The 20885-nt window shown below is 41.1% G+C and overlaps 1 protein-coding gene across 1 annotated transcript; it reads right to left on the bottom strand.

Moving 5' to 3' along the window:
* Nucleotides 1-361: 361 nt before the first annotated feature.
* On the bottom strand, nucleotides 362-17488 carry LOC311623983 (keratinocyte-associated transmembrane protein 2). Its single transcript, XM_084886731.1, has 3 exons — nucleotides 17299-17488; nucleotides 5381-5910; nucleotides 362-1814 (listed from the first exon to the last, which is right to left on the bottom strand). Exons 1-3 carry the CDS (start codon nucleotides 17435-17437, stop codon nucleotides 1683-1685), a joined length of 801 nt encoding a protein of 266 aa, XP_084742857.1. The 5' UTR covers nucleotides 17438-17488; the 3' UTR covers nucleotides 362-1682.
* Nucleotides 17489-20885: the final 3397 nt, after the last annotated feature.

Raw genomic sequence — 20885 nt, 5'->3', positions numbered from 1 at the left:
AGGCCAGCATGCTAGAAAGCACACAATGATTTAGCTGCTTTACTTTCCTTTACAATCCTACTTCAGTACTTTGTGGCAAACTGGACCTAACGTAGGATTTAGAAGTTAAGTGGAATTCGTAGAGGCAGAGTTCTGTTAAATGGAGCAATGGTTGATCCCCAGTGGGGTACATGCAGGACACAGCCAATCAAGGATTCTCTCTCATCATTGATGTTTCCATCTCTCTCTCCCTCTCCCTTCCTCTCCGAAATCAATAAAAATGTATTTTTTTTAGCTTCCCCCCAGATACAGCATTAACTCTCTGTGACCAATCAAATGAAGGACCCATGCCATCATTAAAATGAAACACACTTATAAAATCTTGGGTTGATATCTTTGCCATTTATTTTTTAAAATCTTATTCAAAATATTAAATAATACAATTTCAGATATGAAAAAAATTACTGCAATAAAACAGTCCAGGTGTATTTCCATTGTGCTTCCCTTCCTGATTAGGACCGTAAATTGTCCACCAAGAGGAATGATGGACTGCCCTTCTCCTCCCAACTCTACACACAGCACAGGCCCACTCGCTCACCCGGGCTTTGTGAGTGGGCATTTGACGTACATTAGGGGTTATATATTCTAGAAAGTTGGTATTGACACTTGTAAGTCAACCATGGTTCAAATCACATATTTACACATTGATCAATTCTTTATAATAAGCTAAAATAAAATACAGTATTAGTTTCCACTTGCAGTTAAAAAAAATATAGTGGGAGGAAACATCAGTGTACACATATATTCTTTATGTATACAACTTCAATCAGGCTTAATTTGAAAGGCCTAGATATATTACTTAAGCAATAATGGCCCCCAAAATTTATTCAAACTTACTATAATAAACAATATGAAAAAATCTGATTAATTTTAAACTCTGCCCCCTGCTTGAAAGCTTGGAGGAACCCGTGCTATAATCAATTGCTAACTAAAAGCAATTGTACATGTATTTATTATTTTACCACAATTTCTACCTCTAAATTTAATTCAGTAATTCTAACCAAAAAGTAGTATCTCTGTAACATGTTACCTATGTTCACTGCAAACTGCAGCATCTCTATAGCCAGAATTTCTAGAAACATTTATTAACTGAGCTAAAATTGTGGTCAGATTAAGTAATATTATTATCTTAAATTATGTTTAAATTATCCAAAAATACCCAAAGCAATTTTCCTGGAAAGAAAAATGTTACCTATATGCAAACCTATGTATGTATTATTACATACATCCTTGTAGGTTACAGTTTGGGAGCACAAAGAAATGTGCCTTTAAAAAAGTATTTAAATTGCAGGAAGAGAATCTGAATCAACAGTACCAGATATGTTAGAATTTAGTTACAAGTTTTGGATCTTTTTTAAAAGCAGCATCACTAATACTTTCAGAAGTACAATAAAGAAATCTAAAACAATAAAAGGCAATGCTTAGCTCCACATTTTAGACACTGACTGAATTCACCTCTGAAAGTGTAGGTAAAAAAAAATTATACACTCCTTGTTTGTGACATTTAATTTCCAAAGCACCAAGGCAAAATAGAGATCCACCTCTCATTTAATGTCAATTGCCTATGGCAAAAATCTTCACGCTATCATATAAAAAGTCAAGCAAATAATATTACATAATAAGCAAACGCAAATCACACTGCTTTAAAAAATATAATCATTGGTAATCTTCAGAGAAGGCATTGCCTCATTAACATTCTGGTCTAGACGATGATATTCCACTGTTTTGGAGCAAAGACCATCACGCCATTTCCTGCTTTGAACCAGAAGGAAAATCTGGAATAAGACAAAATAAATTAGACATACAAAAGAAAAAATGGAGATGCTAAAAGTTTTTATAACAAGTGAAATACCTCTTTCCTAGGTTCCCAAATACGAAAAGTAAAATATCATCAACAGTAAAAAGGCTATTTTGTTTTCCATCTTGTAAACAGGCCAGACAGTGTACGTAGAGTGCTTGTTAGAGCCAGATTCCCGGGCTCTCTCTTCAGAAATGAATTGGCGGTGGGACCCAGGAACCTGCCTCTTTAACAAGTCCCTTAGGTGTTTATAATAAAGATGATCCAACATTAAACACCGGGATAGAATATCCCTGGCATTCAAATTTTTGTCCACCTAGAAGCATTTACAAAGCTAGTGACAAATAACCAAAAGGATTTTAGAATCACTGATTCTCAAATATGGAAGGCTTTTTGACATTATCTGGTCCAGTTTTGTCATTTCTCATGTAAAAAAAATCAAGGTCCTAAAGGGAAAGGTGACTTGCCAGGAATCACATAGCAAGTTACAATAAAGTCAAAATCTGAGACTTCCTGACAAGTATTAAAAAGGGCATTGTTTGTTGGATCTCCCTTTAATAAAATATTTGAAAAGCTTAACTATTCAGCTCTGGGACTAAGCTATGTATCCTCAAACTAAATAATCTATCCAGTCCTCTTTTTTTTCTTTTTTTTTCTTTTTTTTAAGCTTCATACAAGGATATGTTTATTGATTTTTAGAGAGAAGGAGGAAGGGGGAGAGAGGAACATTGAAATAAAGAGAAACATCGATTAGTTGCCTCCTGTACGCACTTGTCCTTGCCCCAACTGGGATCAAACCCGCATCCTAGGTATGTGCCCTGACCAGAAACTGAAATGCCACCTTTTGGTGTACAGGATGACACAAGGGCCATCCAGTCCTCTTTATACCCCCTTTGCCTCATGGAATCTGACAAACCAATTCCAGTGCAGAAATGTTCATCACATTATTTCTGAACCAAAAATTAGAAGTCATCTAAATCTTCAACTAGAAAACAGCTAAATAAAATATGTAGCTTTTAAATCATGTTTTTAAAGAATATTAATGATAATGAAAAATGCTCATGATTTGTTAAGGAGAAAGCACAATACAAAACTCTATATGAGATCAAATTCATTTAAAAATTATAATATACAAAAAAATAAAGTTAAAAGTATAATATACACATATATGTCTGAAATATATATAATTTGCAGACCAGAAATATACCAAGCCATAGGAGCATAGACTACCAAGGAGACAGAACTGAACCTCACATCACCCTGCTTGGCCCAGAGGATGGCTGGTTAGCCAGAGACAGATAAGATTCCTCAGGGAAAGAACAACCTAAGACAGGCACAGTCGCAGAGGGGCCAGCAGAAAAGAACTTGGGGTCAACAGAGGTGCGACACAGACCCTTACCGTCCCCACAACTTGACAGAGACTTGAACTTTCACCCCTTCTGAGGGAGGTCTCCTGTCCCCATGGCTGATTCACTTCCCATGCACAGCTCAAATCAGGACCCAGATAACAGACAGAGACTTGGCTGGCAGCAGCTGCCCTCTCACTGCAACAAGACTTGTTTGAGAGGTCTTATACCCATGGTGTGAGGAAGTGGTTTTTGATATCCAAATCCAGCCTAGTACCGAGAATGCTCAGGTCCTACTCAAGAAGGCAAATAATCCTTTCCACTAATACACACAAGGTAAAATAAGATTATTGTTGATAGAGTGTCGAGTTTGACAGTTGAATAGTAGTCAATTTTTCAGAGGTAATTAAATTGGCTAATTGAAATAAGCAAATATTCTAGAAAAATTGATTGTATACTGTACAAAAAGCCATTCCTAAAGTGTTAACAAAAATTCTTATTGGCAGTTCATCTCATGGTAAAACTGCATAACATGTAATGAACCTAAAGCAGTCATATTTGAGAGCAAATAATTAAAATGTAAAAGCTATCAAGACCACATTATAAAATTTCCAAAGCCTCCTAATATTTAAATTAAAAAGGGGGTGGTAGTAGAAAAATATCACTTAAGGAAAAATATCCTGTGAATAAATTACATCTAGAAAATTTGTACTTTAGAAAATTAACTTTCATTTGAAATGCTAACAGCAAGATAACCATAAAAAACATACATGGTTTCAAAACAAGCCAGAGGAAAATCATTTGGGGAAAAAAAAAAAATGAAAAGGGATCCCAAGTCAAGTTTATAGAAAATATCCCTTTATTAACTTTTGGTCGAGAATATGTTTTTATATTTTCAGAAAACTCCGAGACCATGTGGATTCCTGCAACAGAGGAATTGACAGGAGTGCCCCAGCCATGAAACAGAGGAGAAACAGTCCAGAGATGGAAGATGCTGACAACGCCTTGCCATACTAGCAGACAGCAGCTGTGCGTCGCGGAAGATGCCCAGGACCAAACCAGAGACAGCTGGACCTGCTTCACCACCATATGTCCACCAATCAGATCTGAATACATGGCTTACATGTACACATAAGGAACTGTTTGACAATGAAATTGGGACTCAAAAGAACTGTTAACCCAGAAAGGAACTCACTCCAGACTGATTCATTTGCCTCTCAGCATAACCATTATGGTTTGTCTCAGTTTCAGTTCTTATAAGGGAATTCCTTGTATCACATGATCTAATGCATCCAGGGGAAATAATGAACATCAATTGATGAACAGAAAAGCAGCGATCTGGAGACAGAGAAGCAGCGATCAGACTGTCAAACCTCAGAGGGAAGGTAGTGGAGGGTGGGGGCAAAGGGGAGAGATCAACCAAAGGACTTGTGGTCTAAGCCTAACTAGTGGTCATGGACAACAGGAGTGGGCATACGTGGGGAGGGGTTTGGGATGGGGATGGGGGGATGAGGACAATTATGTGATATCATGATCAATAAAGAAATTTAAAAAAAAGAAATATACCAAAATGGTAATAATGACCAGCTTTGAGTGCTAGCCTAAATTCTCATTTCTATATTTTTCCATATTTTCTGAATTCCCTGAAGTTTTACAACCAGAGGAAAAAAGTTAATAAAATATTACTAAGTTCAATGCTTAATTAATTAAAAGTACTAAATTAAACAATCTTTCTCCACAAGTATTCCCATTGAAAAAAAGCAATGCTCAATTAAGATATAAAACCTTTTTACTTTTTTTATTAATCACAGGGTTTTGGCCCTGGCAAGGTAGCTCAATTGGCAGAGCAATGTCCTGATACGTCAAGGCTGTTATTTCAATCTCTGGTCAGGGCACATTCAAGAAGCAACCAATAAATATACATCAATAAGTGAAAACAACAAATCAATGTTTCTCTCTCCCTCTCTCTTTCTCTCCACCCCTTAACCTCCCCTCAAAGCGATTTTTTAAAATTAAATAAAACATTCACTATAGTTGTTAAAATACACCATAGATTTATAAACTGATTAGGCATGTCTATCTTTTACCATTTTAAACTTGACTTACAGAAAAAAGTCCTGAATCACCAAAAGCATTAGAAAGAAGTATAATTCAGATATCAAAGGACAACTAGAGGAGCTAAAAAACCCAAACTTACCTTCCTTTTGTTGTGATATGTAATATAAACAACAGCAATGCAAAAAGCAAAAATAATAAGATGAAAAAAGAAATGGCTATCTTCCTCTTCTGTATTTGAGGATGGGCTCTTAAAAGATCTCACTGACTGTTCAATTTCCATGTAGCCCCTTTTTTCTTCCATCGCCTCGCTGGACTCATCATCCCTGGGGTTGGTGGTCCAGTCATAGTCTGGTTCTCCGTAATCTCCATTGTCCAGAGTATCTTTGGCGGTGGACGGAGAACTGTTCAGTGTGAGAAGATCCTCCTCTTCTATGCTGGGATCTTCATTGTTATCAGCTTCCTCTTGGGACAGAGGAGCAGTAGGTGAGGGATGAGGGGGGACAGATGCCCTTCCACTCTTCTCTGTACTAGCTGTGGGAGGGAGAGTGGTGCTGATTTGGGAAACAGGAGGTTTGGTCTGTCCTTCAGGTATTAAAACAGCACTGATATTTGCAGTAGAAACATCTTTAGGGATTACAGTCTCGTTCCGTGAATCAGGTGGTGGTAGAGCTAAAGTAAGTGAATAAAGAACATTAAATGAAAACTCTAACTTTATATACATTAAGCTAGAAGCATATTAACCTAAATTTTTCACTGAGCATTTCTCTTTGTTAATTCCTATTATCTTGCTCTTAAGAATTAATTAATACCTAAATCTCAATAGGCAGCAGTTTTCTTCTTAGGCCAATTATTCATCAGATAACAACTGCCTTACCAGACGGTAACAACTTAAGCAACAAAGAAGACCTCGCCTGCCAATAATAGAAGAAAAAAGGAAGAAGAAAGAGGAGTTTGACTTTAGGTCACAAGGCGAAGTCCACACATAGCTCTCACCATTTCCTCTGTTTTCACTTCACAAAAGGGTTGGACTTCAGTATCTTTGCCCAGCCAGACTCCACTCCACGCCCAGAACAGAAAAAAACAGAGGTTGATCCTTGCTCAAGTAGGTCACAAACTACGTACAAAATTTGAACTTAAGTACTTTCTTTTTTTAAATATGTTTTTATTGATTTTATAGAGAGAGGAGAGAGGGAGAGAAAGAATGTGAAATAGAAACATCAATTGATTGCCTCCACACACACGGTGAGTGACCAAACCTGCAACCTGTGCGTGTGCCGTGCCCAGGAATCTAACCAGCAATCTCTGTGTACAGGGCGTCGCTCGATCAACTAACCACACTGGCCAGGGCTGAACCTCAGTACTTTCCATGCAGTACAACAAATTCAAGAGAAACTAATGTAGACAGCATTTCTAAGTACTACTAGAACTGACAGATACCCACCTCCCAAATTAAAAAAAAAAAAAAAAAAGTATTCTTAGGAAGAAGGGAAAACGCCTAAAGGAAAAGAATTGGAAACTGGAGCTTAAAAACAAAGTGTGAGTTAGACTATTTTAAATATTAAAGAAGGGAATCTGGATACAGGAATGACACCAAATACACACAAGCTCTTAACTCAGCATGATTTACTAAAGTAAAAGTTAAATTGTTTACATCAGTAAGTCTACATACCAAAAGTTCAGAGGCATACCTTCTGAAATTTAGCAATTTCTAACTTACAATCTAATGTAGTATCTGTTGAACAACTTAAAGAATATCAATTATACTTTTTTTTAAATATTTTAAAATGTGAGATTTAAAAATACATAATATTTTTAAGTCTATCACAGTAAAGAAAAATATTTTACAAGGCTAAGATTAAACCAAATCATTGTTGGGCTTTGCAAAAGCAGGTGTGCCTGAACACAAATGAACAACCTCACAGCCAACTCTTCGTCTCTATGAACACACTCAGGCTTGTTACCACAGTTGACATACACTTTGTATAGAAAAAAAGGGACTGAATAGACTCTCAGAAAAAATAATTTAGTAAATTAGTAAAAAAAAAAAAAAATAGTAAAACTCTCCTATAGCAGTTGCAACAGCTGGTTCATTGAATTTTTCACTAGAAAAAATAAACAGGGACTATAAAAATGTAATAGATATTCTTGAAGTTGTTCATCAGATACTACATTAGACTGTAAATTAGAGTTATTCAGAAAACTATTAATAAAAATTTCTTAAAAGAATTTTGACATTTATCACCTCAACTTGGTTGATTCAGGAATTTACAAATTGCTATTTCTGATATATTTAATTTTCCTGACAAAGTGTGGGAAAACATGTTTTAAAAGAAATTTGTCATGCTGGAAGCCAACAAACTAAACTTGACTTTTAAAATTTTCATTTTTCTATGCTTGACTTTTGGAACAGTCATGTATATTTAAAGGGACACAAGCTTGCCAGGACCGGTTTGGCTCAATGGATAGAGCGTCGGCTTGGGGACTGAAAGGTCCCGGGTTCGATTCCGGTCAAGGGCATGTACCTTGGTTGCGGGCATATCCCCAGTAGGGGGTGTGCAAGAGGCAGCTGATCGATGACTCTCATCGATGTTTCTGACTCTCTATCTCTCTCCCTTCCTCTCTATACAAAATCAATAAAATATATTTAATAAATAAATAAATAAATAAATAAAATAAAAAAAATAAAGGGACACAAGCTGACAGGGGTGGGAATTATTATAATTTGTCCCCATCTCCCAGGCCCTCCATGTCCACAAACCCTCCACCGTGCACTCTAGAATCCAGTCACTCACCAGCAAGTCATTTCTATCATCTTTCATGATTAACTGAAACCTGAATCTCCCATGCTTTCCCTGCAGCCTTTTTATTTAATAGTTCTTTTTCTCCCACATTCTTGTACTGGAGAAGGGGTGGAGCCTCTTCCAGACCATCTCCCATTTTCTTCCCTAAATGCCCCCAGCCTTGATTCTCCTTGTCATCAGCTATCACCTACTAACCTTTGTCCACCAACTCCCCATTAGGATCCCTAATTCTCAATGATGTTAGCTTCTAGCTCGAGTTCACCCCACCCAAATACTCCTGTCTTGATTTCAAAAACCTTGGCCCTCCTCTCTTCCGATGAGGCATCCCTTAGCTTCTCATTCCCATGGTCATTATCTTTCATCACAACTCTTCCAGAATCTCAACTTCATGCATCCCAACCACTGACATGACCTCCTAGCCTTTGAATCCATTCCCTGATATTCTGATCCCTTCAGGACCATAATTCTCTGAACCTACCACCTTTACTCCCTCGCCCAATACACTCTCATCCCTCTTTACCCAGATTCAGTTCTATGGTCAGACATCATCCCTCTCACGCATACCTCTAATTTCCTCCCCCCGCTGCTCACTTTGTCCCACTTACATGGTGAGGCTATATCCCAAGTTAAGTCAAACTCTCTGACTAGTCCCCATATGCACCAAGCAGCTGAGCATGACTGAAAATTAGTGTACAACCATGCCATTGTTTTTATGTCATTTTAAATGTAATGCCAGCCGAAACCGGTTTGGCTCAATGGATAGAGCGTCGGCTTGGGGACTGAAGGGACCCGGGTTCGATTCCAGTCAAGGGCATGTACCTTGGTTGGGGCATATCCCCAGTGGGGGGTGTGCAAGAGGCAGCTGATCGATGACTCTCTCTCATCGATGTTTCTAGCTCTCTATCTCTCTCCCTTCCTCTCTGTACAAAAACAATAAAATATATTTTTAAAATTTAAAAAAATAAAAATTTTAAAAAAATGTAATGCCAAAAATTCAGGTGTACTTGTAATGCTGTTGGCAATTACACCATATTTTCCTAGTGGTCCATCCACCCTCCAGCTCCCTTAGGAGACCATTCACATTTTCCTGTCCTCAAACTTCCAATACCTTCTCTGTTGTGCTCACTTTCAACTGATGCTATCACTTCCTTACTTCTCTAAGAAAAATGAAGTGATTAGGAGAGAAATTCCACAAACTACCAGAACTCTATAGAGTCATAAAGAGTTCTTGGCCCACTTGAAAGCTCCTCTTAGATGTCTGACCTTCAAAGTAATCTTCCAAATGAATTATGATTTTGGCCTCCAGGAAGATGGAGTATGCATACTTTTCCCTGTTCCTCCCTCTAAGCACAACTAAAATCCTACATAATATATATAACATAACACAAGAAGACTCTGAAAGAGACCTTAGGACCTGAGAAATGACCCAGTGGTGACTTCCCTGATTTTTATCTCAGGTTTTGCAAACTTAGAAATTAAGAAGGAAGCAACCTAAAAACACCAAGGGGTACAGACAGAAAGGGCTCCACAAAAAGCCTGCTCTCTCCAGCTAAATCAGGAGAGGCAGCCTAGCAAGAAAGAAAGCCTTTAGACAATGGCTGCTCTACTCCAGGCAAATACCACTCACACCCACACCAGCAAAGGCCATGTGGGGAGCCCACATTTCCCCCACCCCCGGCCTGTAACAAGGTGTCCCTGCCCCTCAAATGGGATGGTGTCAGAGGAGGCCCAGGAAGAGTCAAGCAGTAACTAGGCCACCCCCGCCATTGTCAGTGGAGACATGAGGGGAACCAGAACTCCCACCCTTGCCCAGAAGTAACAAATGGAGATTTCTGTCTCCATCTAGTATATGGCAGTGCAAAGTCATAAAAAGCCAAGTAAAAGAGCCCTAGCCCTTTTGGCTCAGTGGGCAGAGCATCAGCCTGAGGATGGAAGGGTGCCATGTTCGATTCCGGTCAAGGCCACGTACCTCACTTGCAGGCTTCTCCCCAGCCTGAGCCCTGGTTGGAGCTCATGCAGGAGGCAACCAATCAATGTGCTTCTCTCACATCAATAATTACCTGTCTTTCCCTCTCTCTTCCACTCTCTCTAAAAATCAATGGAAAAATATCCTTGGATGAGAATTTATTTTAAAAAACAAGTAATAGAGAAAGTTAAAGTAAGACTAGAGTCTTAAAAACACAAACTACCACAGTTCACCCAATATAAAATACATTATTTGAAAAGCTCTATAGCTATAACTATTAAAATTAAATTCTTGATTTTAAAACTCCCCAAAAATAAAACTCTTGGCCCAGATGGCTCACTAGCAAATCCTACCAAATGTTTAAAGAATTAACACTAGCCCTCACTGGTTTGTCTCAGTGGATAAGAGTGTCAGCCTGCAGACTAAAGGATCCCAGGTTCGATTCGTCAAGGGCACATGCCTGGGTTGTGGGCTTGATCCCAGTGGGGGGGGGAGGGGGAGGGGTGTGTGTGCAGGAGGCAGCCAATCAATGATTCTCTCTCATCATTGATAGATAGATAGATAGATAGATAGATAGATATATCCCACCCCCTTTCTCTGAAATCAATAAAAAAATATATTTTAAAAAAAAAGAACACCAGTTCTATACAATCTTTTTCATAGAATAGAAAAGGAGGGAATATTTCTCAGTGTATTTTATGAAACTAATATTATTATCCAGATATCAAAATTAAAGATACTACAGAAAGAGAAAACTAAATACTGGTACTTTCATGAATATGGATGTAAAAATCCTTAACAAAATATTAGCAAATAGCCTGGGCCTGCCTGGCCCAGTGGTTGAGCATTGACCTATGAACCAGAAGGTCATGGTTCCATTCTTGGTCAGGGCACATGCTCAAGTTGCTTGGGTTGCTTGGGTTGCAGGTTCAATCCCAGTAGGAGACGTACAGGAGCAGCTGATTGATTCTCATCACTGATTTTTTTATCTCTCTCTCCCTTTCTCCCTGAAATAAAAATATATTTTTAAAAATAACAAAACAAAATATTAGCAAATAGAAAACAGCAATATATGCCCTGACCAATGTGGCTCAGTTGGTTGAGCATTATCCCATACATCAAAAAGTCAGAGCAGTTCAATTCCCACTCAGGGCACATGTCCAGGTTATAGGTTCAATACCCAGTCAGGGAGGAACGGGAGGCAACTGATCGATGTTTGCCTCTCACATCAATATTTCTTTGCCTCTCTCCTGTTCCTCTTCCTCCCTCCCTCTCTTTCTCTCTTCTTCCCTCTTCTCCCCGCCCCCTGCCCCAGCTTTCTCTCTCTCCCTAGCTCGCTCTCTCTTCTTCTCTAAAATCAATAAAAACATTAAAACTATGAGCCCTTTAAAAAAAAAAAGACACAATACCAAATGCTGGCAAGGATGCAACTCACATATTGCTAGTGGTAATATAAAATAGGACAGCTATGCCAGAAATCAGTTTGGCAATTTAAATGTGCAACTATCATATAACCCAACAATTGCACTCCTGGGCATTTATCCCAGAGAAATCAAAACCTATGTTCACACAAAAATCTGAATGTTTATAACAGCTTTATTCATAATAGCCAAAAACTGAAAACAACACAGATGTCCCTCAACAGATGAATGGTTAAACAAAGTGTAGTACACATCCATACATAGAATATTATTCAGCAATAAAAAGGAACAAACTATTGACATGTGAAACAACTTGGATGGCTCTCCAAAGAATTACACTAGGTGAAAAAGCCAATCCCCCAAAAAATTATATACCATCTGATTCCATTTATATCACTTTCTCAAAATGACAAAATAATAAAACTAAAAAACAAATTGCCAGGATTTCAGGGGGGAGTGTGGATAGAAAGGAAGTGGAGGGACTATAGAGGACAACACAAGAGGTCCTGATGGTGATGGAAATACTCTATCTTGACTGTTTCAATGTCAGTATGCTGATTGTGATATTATACTACAGTTTTGCAAGATATTACCGATGGGGAAAACTGGGTAAATGGTTACATAGGAACTCTGCATTACTTCTTGCAACTGCAAGTGAATCTACAATTATTTCAAAATTAAAAGTTTAATTTAAAAATGCATTTTTACTTCCCACTCCAAAAAGAAAAAACAGAAACTTGTTATAACTACAGTTTCTCTCTTGCTTAATGGCAATTCCATTTTTATAGTTACTCAAACCAAAAGCCTTGTAATCATCATTTCCTTTCTTTTTTTTAAATATATTTTATTGATTTTTTACAGAGAGGAAGGGAGAGGGACAGAGAGTTAAAAACATCGATGAGAGAGAAACATCGATCAGCTGCCTCCTGCACAACCCCTACTGGGGATGTGCCCGCAACCAAGGTACATGCCCTTGACCGGAATCAAACCTATGACCCTCCAGTCCGCAGGCCAATGCTCTATCTACTGAGCCAAACCGGTTTCGGAATAATCCTCATTTTCTTAATACCTACATCCAATCTGTTACTCTACCTTCGAAATATATGCAGAATTTGAAGACTTTTCACCCCTCCACTGCTACTGCCTAGTTCGAGCCACCATTATCTCATCTGGATTACTGAAGTGGCCTTCTAAATGATCTGCCTGCTTCTACCCGAACCCCTACTGTCCACTCTCCACAAAAGCCAGAATCATCATGTACAAACTTAACTAGGATGGTGTTACTCCTCTGCTTAAAGCCTTCTGGGAGCTCTCCTAACACAGCATATAGTCAATAATCCTATATAATAAAAGCCTAATGCTAAGTGTCCAGTCGTCCATTCAATCAATCAAAGTGTAATATGCTAATGATATGTTAAGGCCGCTCAATAGCTCGCTATGACGTGCACTGACCACCAGGGGGCAGACACTCTGACCAGTAGGTTGGCTTGCTGCTAGGGTCAGGCCAATCAGGACTGAGCAAGATGGGCCAGACATTCCCTGGAGTCCTCCTCCTGCTGTTCCTCCCTGTCTGGCCAACCTCCCATGTCCCTCCCCGGCCCTGATCATGCACTGGTGGGGTCCCTCAAGCTGGCCTGCACCCTCTCATAATCCAGGACCCCTCAGGGGATGTCGGAGAGCCAGTTTTGACCCAGCCAAGGGACCCCACTGGTGCAGGAATTCATGCACCAACCCTCTGGTAGTGTAATAACTATGTATGGTGCCAGACAGGTGCTGGAAATATCAGGGGCATCACTCTGTAAAGTATATGATTGTCTAACCACTATATTATACACCTGTAACTAATACAAAATAATATTGATTGTAAACTTTGTTTGGAAAAAAAATTTAAACCCTCCATTTCTCTAAAAAATAAAATTCTAAGTCTATATAATAGGCCACAAGATCCTACATGACATGGTTCCATTATTTCAATCTCATTATCTACCAGAGGCCCAGTGCACGAAATTCATGCACTTGGGGGGGGGGGGGTGTCCCTCAGCCCAACCTGCACCCTCTCCAATCTGGGAACTCTCTGTCTGACTGCCTGCTTAATGTTGTGACTCCAATACCTAGCACCAAGTAGGAGGAAAATTAAATAGGCAGTCAGACATCCCTTTCACAATTCAGGACTGCTGGCTCCCAACTGCTTGCCTGCCTGCCTGATTGTCCCTAACTGCTCCCCTGACAGCCCAATCGTCCCCAACGGTCCTCCCCTGACAGCCCAGTCACCCCCAAATGCCCTCTCCTGCATATTCCCTCTTTATTAGTTAGGGTTTTTTCTTTAACATATTGGACAGCCCTAACTGGTTTGGCTCAGTAAATAGAGCGTCGGCCTGCAGACTCAAGGGTCCCAAGTTTGATTCTTCTCAAGGGCATGTACCTTGGTTGGGGGCACATACTCAGTGGGGAGTGTGCAGGAGGCAACTGATCGATGTCTCTCTTTCATAGCTGTTTCTAGCTCTCTATCCCTTTCCCTTCCTCTCTGTAAAAAAATCAATAAAATATATATTTTTAAAAAAGAAACATTTAAGATTCCTCCATATCTGCCTGACTAGTGTGACTCAGTGGCTGAGACCTCAGGCTGCCGCTGGGAGGGGATCACTCCGTGGGGGTATGGCACCTCCAAGGCTAAGACCCGAGACTGCAGGTTTGTGTGTGTGGGATCACTCCATGGGGAGTGAATTTGTTTTTGTTTTTTTATAAAGTGTCAGGAGGACTCTGCAAAGCATTCCGCCAAACACTGGCCTGAGTCTGCAGCGAAGATGGCAGGCTCCGGCCAGAGCCTGGCCATAGCCTGCAGCAAAGACGAAGAAGGCAGACACGGCCGGAGCGAAGGCCTGGGTCCCTGGTGCCGGAGGAAAACTGGTGCTGGAAGCCAAGGGAAGGAAGGCCTATTGCACAAATCTCTTCGTGCAACTGGCCTCTAGTGAATATATAAGTGGAACAATAAATATTTTCTCTCTCTCTCTCAAAATAAAGAAGACTATCACTAAAAATAATAATTTTTAAAAACAGAAAAATAAACTATATCAACATTTTTCAGACAAGAATGCAGAGGACCTTGAGAATTCATTCACACACTTTATCTTAAAAATTTAAATACATTACATGTTAAAATTAGGTGATCATTACATCCCCAGACAAATGTAAAAAAGCAGACACTTTTGAAATTGCATGGCAAGACTTGGGTATAAAGTGATCATCCATCCATTGATCCAAAACAATGCTTATATTAATATTTTAGACCTTATCAAAATGAAAAACATAAACCTTAAAAAAATCTTACCAATTGCCAAGAATATATCCAAGCACTGAAATTTTAAGAAACCTAATATGGAATAAGTTTAAATAAATCTGATGTGGTAACTTTCTAATTTCCTATGCTTACTTGAAGTTTGGAACTCAGTACATTCTATATAAACTTTAATTTTGTTATTACAAGAATAATACTTTGAAATCACTCTACCATTAGCCATGTTTATAAAAACACTACTATTTTAGCTAAAACTTTATAAATGCTACACTATGCTGCAGTCGAGCTGCTTCCCTATTAAAAGCATATATGTTAGTTTCATTTCTTTTCAGTAGGGGATAATCTGAATTTAAAGTGTGTATGTGAGTGTGTATGGAGAGAGAGAGAGAGAGAGAGAGAGAGAGAGAGAGAGAGAGAGGGAATGAGAGAGAGAATTTTAAAAATAAAAATAAGTCCCTGAGATGTCCCAATATAGTTGGAGCAATAATGTTGGGGTTCTAATAAATAAAAACCTACACAAAGGACACCTTACTTCTTGACACTCCCCCTCACAAGATTTCCAACTATCTCTCAGGCCACAGTGTTTCCCAAACTTTTGACATATGTGTACTCCTTCTATAATTTTCGTAACGCTGAGTACCCCTCGTCCTCATGAGAACGTAGAATTAGGCGCAGCTAAGCACGGTGCAGTGCATATCCCCACCAAACTCCGGTGCAACTCGTACCCCCACCAAACTCTTCCCGTGCCCCTGGGGGTACGCGTACCACACTTTGGGAAACACTGTCTTAGGGGGGAAAGCTGTTTCTGAAACTAGTTACTAGCGATATATCTTAAGCATTCCAGCAAGAAATGTAAATGTTTAGGTGTCAGTTTTTTCTTAGATAACTAAATGATCAAAACAATCATGGTACTTAAGTGATTTCAGAGCACAACTATCTGCATCTGCCAGGGAAATCCTCATTATATTTTACTAATGATGAAAGGGCCTTGGGAAAATGGACCACCGTCCTTCCCTAAAGACTTACAAACACTGCTGGGGGTTAGGGCTGTCCAGTTGCCCTGAAACACTACCCCTTTCACAGTGTTTTTCACCTGAAAACTCAAAAAGATTTAGGGAGAAAAGCGGGATTGTTTCTTGGCCTGAAAGAAAAAGAGAACTACTACAAAAAATACTGCTTAATCATTATAAGTTCTTATTAGTGGATATGTTTCCCCCCTCAGGCCTCAGGCCCTGGTTTACAGATTTCCTCATTTCTCAATGAATCCTTTAGTAGCTTGATTCATGATGTAACATTTCTAAGAAAATCAATACTTAATCATGCAGCATTCTTTACAACAGTCAAAATATGGAAACGATGGAAGTACCCATCAATGGATGAAAGAATAAGGATACTAAGCATATAAACATGAATGTTACTCAGCCATAAAAAAAATTTTTTTAATGGAATCTTGCCATTTGGAATAACATGTATGGACCTTGAGGGCACTATGCAGAGAAAGACAAATAACATGATTTCACTCACATGTGGAATCTTAAAACACAAAACAAATCAAAACAAGACAAAGGCAAAAGGCCAAACTCTTAGATACAAAGAGCACATTGAGGGTTTGCGGAGGGGGAGTGCAAAGGATTGGTAAAGGGAGTCAAAAGGTACAAATTTCCAGTTACAAAGCAAGTCACCGGGATGTGAGGTACAGCATGGTGACTATGGCTAATAATACCGCACTGAAAGTTGTTAAGAGTACATTTTAAAAGTTCTCATTACAAGATTTAAAAAAAAAATTATGTATGAGAACAAATGGTAACTAGACTTCTTGCGGTGTGCAGTTTGCAGCGTACACAAATATCGAATCACTATGTTGTTGTACGCCTGGAACTCATATAATGTTATATGACAATTTTGTCTCAAATAAAAATAGTTTTAAAAATTTTAAATGAAGTACTTAAATCCTCGGGATACATAAAAATAAAGCAGGATTGTCCTGCTACCCAGGACACAGGGAAGGGTCCATGTGTACAAAGACTCTCGCTTGTCGGGGACTCCTCTTCCCAAGCCCCTGGATGCTGATTCTTTTCCAAACACAGAACCAGACCTCACCGGGACAGGTCCCCGAAGACGGCTCTTTCCCCTTCACTTCTGCCCTCGGAACTGCTCCATCAGCTCGGTCCGGCCACGGCTCCTGCCCACCCCGGTCCTGCTAGACCCCGGGGTGCCCCCACCACCACCCTGGGGCCCGGTGCAGACGCCACAGCTCCTAACCCCGGCCACGGCCTCAGCACCTGTCCCCTCCTCTGAGACACTCCGCCACCTCCGTTCCCGCCGGCACCCATCCCGGCAGCCTCCGACAGCACCGCCACCGCGCACCCCGCCCCCTGCGCCCCGGTCAGCGCCTCTCCGGCCTCCCGGAGACCCCTCCGGACAGCCCCTCTCCTCGGCCCAGCGGAGCCCCCGGCCCATCCGGACCGCGGCTTCTCGGAGGCGCCCTTCCCCGGGCTCCGCCGGGCTCCCTCCCGGCCCGCGCCCCCCGAGTCCCCGGGTCCCCGCAGCCGCCCCGCCGCCGCGCCCCTTTACCGCTCGTCACTGCGGCGCACGCCAGCAGCAGCGTCAGGACCAGCGGCCGCTCCACACCCCCGGGGCCCGGGGTGCCGGGTCTGGGCGGCAGCTTCGCAGGCACAGCCCCACTCATCCTCCTCAGGGCGGCAGCGGCCATAACGGACTCTGCCCGGAACCTGCGCCGTAGCTAGGCTCTGCGTCATGACGTCGGACCCTGCGTAAGGCGTCAGGGCCCCGAGTCCCTACGTCCCAGCGTGATGACGTTGCCGCCTGGCGCGGGCTCTAGAAAGGGAAGTAAGGAGGAAGGATGGTGGGAGCTGGGGCAAAGGGCTGCGGTTTGAGGAGGGGATATGTAAGGTGTGAAGAGGGTCTGGGGCGAGCCTCTCCCTACCTCCCGTATGATGGGATACCGCACAGCTAATTAGTGTGTGGGGGGGGTTGTTTTGTTTTTTTGTTTTTTGTTTTATTAATTATCTGTGTACATATTTTAACATTGCCCTCCCATACATACTGTTTTTGTTTTTAAATATTTTGTAAAGAGAGGAAGGGAGAGGGATAGTGAGAGAGAAACATTAATCAGCTGCCTCCTGCACACTCCCCACTGGGGATGTGCCCGCAACCAAGGTACCTGCCCTTGACCGGAATCAAACCTGGGACCCTTGAGTCTGCAGGCGGATGCTATGCACTGAGCCAAACCGGTTTCGGCTTAATTAGTGTTTTAAAACGCCTGTGAATGGAGGAGCCAACTGTGTCATTGATCCCTAAAGGAAGGTAACTGCATAATTCCCTCCCAAAGGCGAAGGAAACAAATGTTAACAGTGGCAATGGCTGGGTGGAATTACAGGTAAATGCTTTTATTTTTCATCTTTACCCATAGTCATCTACCACTTCCACAAACATTTAGACCTCTCCATATTTCAGTATACAATACAATAATAGAACAGAACCCTATTATTGTGTTTATTTTCTTGTGAGGGAGGGAGACTATAGTGTAAAATATACACTGTATACGATGGAAAAGGTATTATGCAAGAAAAGCCGGGAAGTGGGCTAAGAACTAGAGGTGCGAAGAGCTTCCACGTTTCCTGCAATAAACTTCTGTTACTTTTTAAATTTTGAAACTTAAAAATTCCCAGCCTATGAAAATGCAAACTTAGAAGCATCCACCGAGTTCCCTTAAGGCTTTGGCACAATGGTTTGATCTGTATGTTCTGTGAATGTTTCCTTAATAAACATCTATAGGCTTCAGATAATAAAAGTTCCATTGGAACCGTTTGCAGGAAAATCAGCATGTCAGGAAGTAAGATATTTATTGTACCCGCTTCCTCACGCTGGTCTCCGAGATTGCCTCAGAAGATTACTGCCAACCCCCCACCACACCCCACCCCCACCCCATCACAGCTGAGCTGCCTCTGAAGAGAAGGGCCTGTGTTCTCCTGAATCTGGTTTCCCTTAACATTTATCTGGCCCTGGTGACAGCACTGAGGCACACAAACTATGCGGTTAAGAAAACTGAGAAGTCATTCATCTGTTCATTTCCCTAAGCCCACCACAAGCCTACACAGACTGAATGGAGCCCTCACACCAAAGCTCCCGGGGTAGCCAGGGCACAAGTCTTTCCAAGGTCCCTCGGAGCTCCCCTCTGAATACAGAAACCACCCCTCAGTTTCACGAATAAGCTTCCTGCTAGTTTCTGCTGGTTGGGAGATTGACTTAACAGGCCTTTTTCTGTGATAAATACTACACTTCAATCCTCCCCTTTGTATTTGTCCCAATTATTTCAATTCTCTTCCTGGTGAGCTATCATGAACTCCAAGCATTTTACACAATCTTCTGTGATGCTGCATACAACAGGCATATATTTAATTAAAAATGGGGCGGAAAATATTCCCTCATAATCCGAGGGCCCTTTGTACATTTCAAAATACCAGTAATGTACCTGGCATCTGACTGATGGTACCCATTACCCATTCTATGCCAAAACCCCTAGACCAGTCAGTGGTCGGCAAACTCATTAGTCAACAGAGCCAAATATCAACAGTACAATTGACATTTCTTTTGAGAGCCAAGTTTTTTAAACATACGCCACTTCTTTAAAATTGACTCGCCCAGGCCGTGGTATTTTGTGGAAAAGCCAAGGGGCCAAAGAGCCACATGTGGCTCGCAAGCCACAGTTTGCCGACCACAGACCTAGACAAATCCAACAAAGTTCACTTTGAAAAGGCTGCACATAATCATAAACCTGATGAAGACAGCATGGCAAATACTGAGGCCAGGTTTAGGGTGATCTGTTACACAAAATGTTGGAAATAAACCTAATACTTTGGAATTGTCACTTCCATAAAAAGGAATTTGCCTGGAAAATGTTTATGTTTGTTGATAATGGGTAATGTATATGTAGTTACTACTCTGTGTTTTTTAAGTTTTCGCCGTTATTTTTAAAATTATAAACCTATGCCGAAACCGGTTTGGCTCAATGGATAGAGCGTCGGCTTGGGGACTGAAGGGACCCGGGTTCAATTCTGGTCAAGGGCATGTACCTTGGTTGCGGGCATATCCCCAGTAGGGGGTGTGCAAGAGGCAGCTGATCGATGACTCTCTCTCGATGTTTCTAACTCTCTATCTCTCTCCCTTCCTCTCTGTATAAAATCAATAAAATATATTTTAAAAAATAAAATAAATAAATAAATAAAATTATAAATTTATGGCAGAATTCTAAAACAGCCCCAGTGACCCATGCCTTTTTATGATTTCCTGCCCTGGAGTGTTGGAGAAATCAGTGAATACATCACTTCTGTGATTAGGCACAACTGACTTCGAACTTGAGAGCTTATCCTCAGTGGGCCTGGCCTAATCAGGTGAGCCCTTGGAAGGGGTGGAGCAGTTATAAATAAGTTATGGGGATGTAATATACAACATGGTGGCTACTATTTGAAAGTCGCTGCCAGAATAGATCTCAAAAGTTCTTATCAGAAGAAAAAGTTGTAACTATGGCCCTAGCTGGTTTTGCTCAGTGGATAGAGCGTTGGCCTGCAGACTGAAGGGTCCCAGGTTGGATTTTGGTCAAGGGCATGCACCTTGGTTGCAGGCACATCCCCAGTGAGGGGTGGGCACGAGGCAGCTGATGGACGTTTCTAACTCTCTATCCCTCTCCCTTCCTCTTTGTAAAAAGTGAATTGATGTTAACTACACTTATTGTGGAAACAATTTTGCAAATATTGAGTCATTATGTTGTACACCTGAAACTATAATGTCCATTTTATCTCAATAAAAATAAAAAATAATTTTAAAGCAAGGGTGGGGCTATTCCCTGGAGATTTAGTGTGAGAGGGATTTGGCAGTGAATGCTTCTGTCCCAGCTTTGAAGATGAAGGGGAACACGTGGCAAGGCATGCAGGTGGCCTCCCTTAGCTGAGTGGCCCCTCGCTGATGGCCAGCAAGGAAATAGAGACAACCATCCTACAACCAAAAGGAACTGAGTTCTGCCATGAGAGCCTGGAAGAGGACCCCAAGGTCCAACAGAGAACACAGGCTGCCTGACACCCTCACTTCAGCATCGTGAGAACATTCACGGAGACCCCAGCCACCGCATCCTTGGATTTCTG

The sequence above is a fragment of the Pipistrellus hanaki genome (assembly GCF_964339955.1).
Source record: "Pipistrellus hanaki genome assembly, chromosome: 5".
Taxonomy (NCBI): Eukaryota; Metazoa; Chordata; class Mammalia; order Chiroptera; family Vespertilionidae; genus Pipistrellus; species Pipistrellus hanaki.
The sequence above is the reverse complement of the archived record's forward strand: the minus strand, read 5'-3'. Positions and strand labels throughout refer to the sequence as shown.

Bases quoted from the DNA above. Each gene is read 5' to 3' on its own strand.
- LOC311623983 (XM_084886731.1), bottom strand. From the start codon at position 17,437: ATGGCCGCTGCCGCCCTGAGGAGGATGAGTGGGGCTGTGCCTGCGAAG. The intron at 5,911-17,298 runs GTAAAGGGGCGC...CACTTACTTTAG, and splicing joins GTGCGCCGCAGTGACGAGCG to CTCTACCACCACCTGATTCA. The intron at 1,815-5,380 runs GTAAGTTTGGGT...GTCTTATTCCAG, and splicing joins CATATCACAACAAAAGGAAG to ATTTTCCTTCTGGTTCAAAG.